We start from the raw sequence: 9,010 nt of genomic DNA, 5'->3' as shown, positions 1-9,010 counted from the left end.
AGTCGCGGCAGGGATAAAGTTTGGTCCCGGGCGCCCGGACTTGTTCCGGGCGCCCGGACCTCCGGGCGCCCGGACAGCCTTTTTCCAGCAGGCTCCTCACCTGCAAACAAAGGTTAGTCCGAGCAAAATACCCTGCAAGACAGTGTTAGAATCTGATAAAACATAGTAAATAATAATTGACAGTCTTCGGACTGTCCGAGTCTACTCCACTCAGGAGATTTACCTGTTGCCAGTCGATTCTCCAGATCGACTGGACTTTTGCTCAACACTCGATGCTTCCGGACTTTCTGCTGGACATCCGCTTCCCCGGCTAGTCCAATCTTTCACCTGGTTCGCGACACCAGGACTTTTCACCTAGGGTTACCACCCCCTAGGACTTTTGCCTGAAGCCATCGATCTGCCAAGACTTTCCGCATAGGGTTACCACCCCCTATAACCTAGGGTTACCGCCCCCTATGACCTAGGGTTACCGCCCCCTAGGGTTTTCCCTTTGCCTAACTGCAGCTAGGATTTTCCTGAAATCCTCAAGTAGACTTGTTAAACTAAAAAACATTTTAACTTTGAATTCTTTGCCGTTATCAAAACACGAGTTCGATCGTCGGATGCTTCCCGCACCAACACCGGGGACTTTTTCTCGAATTTTTGGTCTCTAACGTTCTTTATATTTATCTGAGTGTGCGCAAATCTCATGTACCGTTGGTTTAATCACCACCGCCTATTAGTTCCTCGTGAGAGTTCATTTTTCTGGACACATATGATAGAGATATCCACGTCGCCTCTTCATCAATATCAACAATATCTCAATCGACCCTCATCTGAATTCAGAACCAGATCAATAGCCATTCAGGGTCAAAGTTAAGCCGTGAATATGTTGACGAATTCATCCTTAACGTTGGTCTGTTAGGCCATTAAAGTGTTTTTGGGGGAAAAAATATTTAATGACCTTTTAAAATAAAAAGTTGAGAATTCTCTCCTTTTTTTTTTTCTATGGTGTTGTCAAATCGATACATTTATGAGCAGAGTAGCCCGTCTATCAAAAACCCATTACGGAATGGAATAGATCGAGAAATCTCCGAATTCAATCCATGGCGATTTGTAAGGTTGGTGGATCAACTCGCAAACTCGTTTAAAATAATTAAAAAAAAATAGAGAAAAGATTAAAATTTTAATTTTAGATTGCGAATGGGACGGATCAAACCTATAAACCTTATAAACCCTGAGTCTTTCATTTTAGTTTTAATTTTTTTTTTCAATCCACAGCTAATCTGGGCTCACCTTAGGGATGGCTCATCTGGGCCCATGATCTGTATGGATCGATCTATTTATACTAGGGTTGAGCAGTCAATTTATCAACCCGATCAATTCGTTCATATCGATCCAAATTAAATTGAAAAAATCAATCAAATCGAATAAAAATCGGCTTGAAAAACAGTGAAACCAATCAGGTCCGGTTCCAAAGCGGTTTACTGTTTTAAAAAGACCACGGATAATCGAATCGAACAACTTTGCTGTAAAACACTCAAGACGACATCGTTTTGCCCAACCCAACATGACATTATTTTGTTCATAAAATTTAAACTATAAATCAGGGACAAAATATGTGGTTGTCTAATGAGTAATATCTGTTAGATCGTCACTGACAATATATCTAATGAGTAATATATTAGCCATAAAATACATTTGAATGTTTTTATAGTCTATATGGTTGCTAATGAGTAATATTTATTATTATTTTAAAATATTTTATTTTTTTTATTATATTTATATTTATATTTTATATTTCTTAGATATAGAATTAGATATTTAAATAACTGATAAATTGTCAGATATCTAATATATAAAAACTGTCGGATATAGGACGAAATATAAAATCATGATATTATATTATGATTAGTAGAATTGGATAATTTTTTATCTTAATAATTAAACTAATTTAATCTATGATCACCCCTATAATATAATCTATGATCACCCCTATAATAGGGGCCTATTTAGATCCGTCTTAAAGTATATTAATAAAATTTAAACCTAATGAATTATTTGACAGGACTACCAAAATCGAAGCTTCAATCCAAATTGACATGGCCCAATTCGCTCTACCATTCTCATATCTTTCTCGCCTCTTCTTTCCTTGCAAGGGGGGAATTTGATAAATAAACAAATGAAAAGCAGCCGAGCTGGGAAGGGGCTTTTCTGAGACTGACTTGGGTTTCTTGCTCTCTCGTTAAGCGGATCCGGAAGACCCATTGGCCGCCATGGTTCTGTCTTCATCTTCGGCGATGGATCCTTATGTATTCGACCCCTCGCCAGCGGTGGCCTTGGCGGTCTCCGTCTCGGGAGGGGTGGCGGTGGCCGCTTGTGCGTCTATGGCATTCTTCTACGTCGCAACCCTATATTCGCCGACCGTAATCTTTCGCCTCCCTCCTCCGGCGTCGCTCGATAGCTTTATCATTCGACGCTTTGCCTGCGCTGCTGTCTCCTCCGTCGCCTCGGTCGTCGCCTGTGGGTTCCTACTTGGAGTAAGCCGTGCTTCCACCTCGTCGATTTCACTACCATTCGTCCCAAGAGGTTCAGGGTTGACATTTTCTTTTTGTATCAGCTCGGGAGACTCGATGATTTTTCATCCGTTTTGGGTGTTTTTGGTGTCAGGATCGACCACTTGGCAAGTTAACGAGTTGTTTGTGCTTCTAGGTTTTCTAGCATCGCGAGGTCGATGCTTTCGTTGTACTTCTAAAGTGAAAATTCGTGTTAATTATGTAGTGCCAAGCTGTTTTCTTTCCTCTCCTTCTGACTTCCCTGCTGTATGGAGGATCGTTTGTATCGAAGACATGGAAGTTGATTGCTTCTCGAAAAGAAGGCAGCCGAGAAAATTCTTGCAGCGGATTTGACATGTGTGTTCTGAGGTGTATGGATTGGATCACTGCTTATGCTCGGAATGTCATGGCTTGGCGTAACTATGTAGTGGTAAGGCACCATGTGTTAATGAACTTCATATCATATTTTTCATCCCTTCTCACCAATAAAAAGTATAGAATGCATGCAATGAAGTGTTTATCCAATGGTCTATTATGTAGTTAACCTTTTGATACTTGAAAATATTTGTTTGGGTCACTTGCTAGAGTCTGAGCCTGATGGTTAGTTTAGGTTCTACACGTTCAGTTTCTTTCTTATTATATTAATTACTTATTTCCATATTTATTTGAGACAGTTCAGCTTGGTTAATTAGAAAATAAAGGAATATATTTTAAAATTTTCATATTATATATATATATATATATTGATTTTTTGGCATCATTTGACCTTGCTTTAAATTGTAGTAATAATTACCACCTGAGATAAACTGACTAAGGAACTTCTACGGTCAGGCTCCATTTACTGAAGAGCTTGTTTTCAGGGCATGTATGATACCATTGCTTCTTTGTGGAGGGTTTGGAACTTCAAGTATCATTTTTCTGAGTCCAGTTTTCTTCAGTTTAGGTAATTTAGTTGTAATTTTTAAGTACCTCAACTTTGATTGCTTTCAGTTTTAATAATAATGTGTTATTTGTTTCTAAACTAACATATTAACTAGAATTTTCATGTAAAGGTTCTTGAACTTTGAGAATTTGATGGTATTGAAAATGATTCACTCTCTGGATATAGCTTGTAACTTTGAGTTGAGAACAATATCTACCAACTGTGATGCATGTTTCATTTGATCTGTAAATTGCAAGTACCAAAATTCCTTATTTATTTTACTTTCTTTGACATGATAATAGAAACTCTTATACCAAAAATCTGATATGGCTCTAGGTCTATTTCTATTTTGTAGTAAGCAAATTTTTTACTGTTGATGTGAATCCTTGTTCCTTCATGTAATAAACTCTACTTTTCTTTATGTTGTTTTTGATTCTTCTCAAACATTAATCTGTCTCTCTCTCCTTTTTTTTTTTTTTCTTTTCCAGCACATTTGAATCATTTTCTGGAGCTTTATTACCAGAGAAGATATAGATTTACAAAGGCTTTCCTAATCGTAGGTACTTATTTGAAGTTTTATTCAACGTCACTTAGATTTCACAAAGTTCTATTTCAAGCTTTATCTACCATTTCTTATCTGTGACATAAACTATTTATGGTTTGTGCCAGGTCTTCAGCTTGGCTATACTGTGATTTTTGGATGGTTTGCATCCTTTCTCTTCATTCGAACAGGTTTGTAATGTCTCATATTTTGTCATAAAATGCAATACCACCTCTTTTATATAATACTCAGGGGGAAAGTATGAATATTGAAGCTTCTTTTACCTTGTATCTTCTTGTAAATAGTGTTTGGTTTACATATGCTTAACAAGTGGTGTAGGCAGCATAAGATTCTTCTACTGTTGTAGTTGCTTAGATCGGAAAAGAAGCAATAATTAGTGGTGGCTATTGAAAAATTTAAAATTTCTCCGAAAGCAATTAAAAATGAAAAAAAAAAAACTACTAGTTCTTTTCCATATGTTTGCTCAAGTGATGTAGACTCCATAAATTCTTCAACTCTTGTTTGTCTTACTTTGATCAATGAAAGACAACACTTATAACATTTTCTAGATAAGGAGTTAAAAATGGAAAAAATAACTACTATTTTCTTTGCTGAAAATGATTTTAGCTATTCTTTTTGTTCAGACGGACTATATACCATTGGCTCATAGTGAATTTAAAATTTCCATAGTAGAAAGGAGTTCCAACATAGCTTGCTTATGTTTATTTATTTTTTTTTTTGCATTTTGTAGATGTTATACAGTGTCCAGCACTTAACTATAGCACTGTCTGCAGGGAACTTAATATCTCCCATAGTTGCCCATGTATTTTGTAATGTGATGGGCTTGCCAGTGCTGTCATGTCCAAGGACAAAAGGTTTGGACCCTAATCTGATTAAGATAATTTAGCTTCAAACTTCATATCAATTTGAGTAAAATCTATTTTGCAGCCTTTTGCACAGTATGTTTGTCGTTTTGTGGCTTATGGCTACTAACTACCATAGTGAATTATGCTTCAGTAAAGTCTATTTCGCATAAAATCATGGTCAATGGAAAATATCATATTAGCAAAAATGAGGGTTTGGATGGTTATTAAGGGAGCGTTGCCTAGAGTGTGATGGAAGAATAATTGACTATCACTTCTGATTATGCCAGTTTAACTTTGGTTCTAAAGCCATGAAACAAGAGTTGAATGATAGGAATAATCAGTACGCACCATCATTTCTAAAAGAAATAACTAAAAGTCAATTGTTCCAACCAAATATCTTTAAATCCGAAGCAAGCCCATAATTATGGCAGAACATGATAAGATATTAAATCACAATTCCATTAATCAATTATATTAATCTGAGATTTCCTACCGCTAGCGTACAACACTACCATTTTGAAGTTTTTTTTTGCTTGGACTAGAAAGTCAATAGATATATTATTTGAGTTCATATTTTAACATTTTCTTTTGTACTCATTGACTTTCAAATATCAAATTTCGAATTTAAACTAGAAATTGAGTGTTAACCGTTTAAAATCATTTATCGTTATCTGAGCAATCAAAAGTTTGGAATCAAACACTGTTGGGACGCTGAGCGAATAAAATGAAATGCCCTGATATGATATATCAGCAAAATTGAATTTGAAGATGTATTTTATTCCATACAATTCTTTTGTGTTAACGTTTGCACGCCCCCTTTATTTGTTAGAAGCTGCTAGAATCATCCGTTACTGCCTTTCTATTTGTTATATTAAAACCTTCATTTGTTATTGTTAACATTGTCTTGGTTGGATAAATGTTGGTTTGCATTGGCATTTTGTGTTTAGCGCAAAAAGATAAAAGCACATATATTTCAACTTGCAGGGTTAGCAACTTTAGCAGCTGCAGCTGGCGTGCTTTGTTTCTTATGGCTTCTTTTTCCAGCCACTAGTCCATATTTGTACAATGATTTGAGAGATGGCTGCAGCTGTTGGCATCGTTATTGCAGTTGGAGTTGATATTGAAGCTGGATGGTCATGACGTGATCATTTACACACTATCAATTTGATCAGAAACAAGAAAGGTACCTCTATTCAACCCTGGCTATAAGAGTTAGTTTTGTACCATTTTGATCAATGTGATGTTTAAATTATTGTGTTAAAGATTTGCTAGAAATGATTAGAATTCTGTTGTGTTTTCAATGATTCGTCTTCCTTGAAACTCGCATCGTCCAATCCTCGTGAAAATTAATGTTATGAATTTCATCATCAATGTCGACCCATATCAACGTATGGTTATGGGTTGGCATGAATCTTTCTGTGCATATCAAGCAATGGAAACTTAATTAGTCAACTGACATTGTCACCCTTCTCCATTATTAAATACTCGCAAGAACTGCTACATTTCGATATCATTCATAAAAACTATAATTAATCAACGCAGAGCATCCTCAGGAAACAATACTATATGCTATCATAAATAATATTCCACAATCTTGGATGAAACTCCATGATCAACAATCCACCTTCATCTTTTAAGCTATCATAATATGGTCTCATCTTTAATCTTAAATTATCATCTCTTCTGAGGCCTCTATGTGGTCACCGCGATATTAATAATCCCAATTGTTTGTCGGTGAGAAATTATTCTCTCAATGTTCTAACTTTATCTACATACATTATCATTGGGATATCCTTCTAAACCAAAACAACATATAACAATGCTTGACTCGTTCCTTCCCAAGATCTGAGCCACCACCTAATGCAACCATAGCCACTCTAATAGACCCACTCTAAATATTAGAATAATTTTCCATAGGTCCGTGACACCAAAACACACAAGTTGTCCTCACCAACCAGCATACTTCAAAGCTACAATAGAACTGTTAAAAACTGGTTTGTGACTTGTGAGAGGTCTCTCTTGTCGTGAACTGTTGAAACTTCCAACAATTTAGGAATATATTATCCCAATAGATTTTCTGATTCAGCAGATAGTAGATGAATCTTCAATTAGATAGATTCTAAATGGAATTTTACAGTAATATCTTAATCGATGGTATCGGCCTAGTTAATCGCCTCAAGATGAGGTTAATAAGATTCCTGAGCGAATCTACAACAGATCAAACTGGATTTTTCAACCAATTAAAGGAATTGTTTGTTTCAATCCCATTAATTTGTTCGTCGATCGATGGGTTTTTTTTCACCGTTTCCTTTGACAAGCCGGATCAGATGCCAAGCTGGTGATCCACACCTGGTCCGCCGTCACCGCCACGTCGTCGTCGTTCCGGTGCCACGTCCACAGTGCATGCGTCGCGTTCGCCACCTTGAATCGGCCGTGCCCGAAGCTGGCCTCCCTGAACAGCGAGATCGCCGGCTGCGGGTCCCGGTACTGGGTCGCGAGTCCCTCTCTGTTCCCGCCGTCGCCGATGGTGATGTGCACCGGCCCGCACAAGTCGGAGCTACCATTGAACACGCGATCGAACCGCTCGTACGCATGCACGTGCCCGGCAAACACCACGTCCACCCGCGCCTCGTACAGCATCGCCTCTAACGCCTGCCGCATCTCCTCGCCCTCCTCGCGGTGCGCGTCGTTCGAGTTGTACCACGGAGCGTGGATCACCGCCACCACCCACTGCGGCCGCCGCCGCTCAAGCCTAGCGAGGTCAGCTGCCAGCCACGACCGCTGCGGGGTTCCTGTGTGGAAGTCGGCGTAGGAGCCGAGCATGATCACATGGATGGCTCCGCCGGCGACGTCGAAGGAGTAGAAGAGGTTGGAGCCGGAGGAGGTGGCTGGGTCGGCGTCGTACGGCATGCGCCATCGCGCCTCGTACGCGACGAACTTTTTCGGTTGGAGGAGGGGGATCCTCTCGATCTCGTGGTTCCCCTGCGTCACCATCCACGGCCGGGAGCTCGCCAGCGGCTCCACCAGCCGACCGAATGAGTCCCACAACGGCTGTTCCATGTCGGCGTAGGAGAGGTCGCCGGGGAGCAGCAGCACGTCGTAGTCCGCCGCAGCCAAATGGTTCAAAGTCGAGCCCGTCCACTCTGTCTGACCCAAATCCCCTGTTTCGCACCGACGATCGTAACATACTCCATTTTCATACAAATTAGCAGGGGAAAAAACCGCAGAAAAAGGTGGGAAAGAACGCACCGACGACGGCGAACTCGAATGGCAAGGATTTCGGTGGGGTCTTCAACGAAAAGTTGCGAGCGGAGTTCGTGCCCAATCGGTAGTCGTACACCGTGCTGGGACTCAGTAGGCCGGTGACGACGTCATGAATATGGCCGGAGCGGTAAAGTAGGTAGGAGTAGGTGTCGGAAGAGCCGGTGGCATTGAGAGAAAACTGGCTGCCGTATTCCACCACCGATGGGCCGTCGTCCTCGGTGATCCATGTTATCCTCATTCTGTCTTCCCCCACTAGCGATACATGGACCTGGACCAGATCTGGAGTGACGACCGGTCCAAATTTACGCGAAATGGCTCTAGCGAATGATGTACCTGCTGGGGAGTGAGGCGGTCGGCGTCGTCAGCGAGGGGGACGAAGAGGGCGCCCCTTGGTTGCGGACGGCGGTAGGCGAGAGCACAGGCGAGGAGGGAGCAAGCGAGGACGGCGACGCGCAGGGCGGAAGGAGGCGACGCCATGGCGGAGCAGCCGATAGGGAATTGGGGATGGGATTTTAAAGGAGAGTTGCCGACACCAGCTCGGTTCTATTTGCGGAATGCTAAAATCTAAGATTGGGACACGTGGCGCCAGGCTGGCATAAGAAGCGACCGTTTGGCCCGCGAGAAAGAAATTTTGGTGGACGAAAATAGGGTGCGATTAGTTTTTGTTTTTTTGTTTTTAAGAAGGTGGAAGCGTTGAACGGTTTACGGAAGATTTAAATGCCTTGTGCTTTAGGATTACGTAAGTTTGACTCATAGAAAAGAATTTATTTATATTTTGATTGGGGATATAAATAATAGTTGTGAATTTGGGTGAAAGTGAAAATATTTTATGTTAGGGTAAAATGAGAAATCGTTCATCCTAAATGGGTAGTATTATCGACTC

The 9,010-nt window shown here is 40.4% G+C and overlaps 2 protein-coding genes across 3 annotated transcripts; one reads left to right on the top strand and one right to left on the bottom strand.

The window, feature by feature from the left end:
- Positions 1-2,129: 2,129 nt before the first annotated feature.
- LOC122025540 (CAAX prenyl protease 2-like) lies at positions 2,130-6,164 on the top strand. Of its 2 annotated transcripts, none has more exons than XM_042584355.1 (8): positions 2,130-2,519; positions 2,600-2,662; positions 2,761-2,964; positions 3,366-3,477; positions 3,945-4,016; positions 4,126-4,188; positions 4,749-4,872; positions 5,848-5,985. In XM_042584355.1, the coding sequence occupies exons 1-7, from the start codon at positions 2,256-2,258 to the stop codon at positions 4,829-4,831; spliced, it is 861 nt and encodes a 286-aa protein (XP_042440289.1). In that variant the 5' UTR covers positions 2,130-2,255; the 3' UTR covers positions 4,832-4,872; positions 5,848-5,985. The 2 variants fall into 2 exon arrangements, with proteins under 2 accessions (XP_042440289.1, XP_042440288.1); XM_042584354.1 differs by having other exon boundaries at positions 2,133-2,519; positions 4,792-4,872; positions 5,848-6,164.
- Positions 6,165-6,953: 789 nt separating this feature from the next.
- Positions 6,954-8,621, bottom strand: LOC122022385 (probable purple acid phosphatase 20). The gene is made up of 3 exons (XM_042580360.1): positions 8,461-8,621; positions 8,113-8,395; positions 6,954-8,024 (listed from the first exon to the last, which is right to left on the bottom strand). The coding sequence occupies exons 1-3, from the start codon at positions 8,602-8,604 to the stop codon at positions 7,162-7,164; spliced, it is 1,290 nt and encodes a 429-aa protein (XP_042436294.1). The 5' UTR covers positions 8,605-8,621; the 3' UTR covers positions 6,954-7,161.
- Positions 8,622-9,010: the final 389 nt, after the last annotated feature.

The sequence above is a fragment of the Zingiber officinale genome, chromosome 9B (genome assembly GCF_018446385.1).
Source record: "Zingiber officinale cultivar Zhangliang chromosome 9B, Zo_v1.1, whole genome shotgun sequence".
NCBI lineage: Eukaryota > Viridiplantae > Streptophyta > Magnoliopsida > Zingiberales > Zingiberaceae > Zingiber > Zingiber officinale.
The sequence above is the reverse complement of the archived record's forward strand: the minus strand, read 5'-3'. Positions and strand labels throughout refer to the sequence as shown.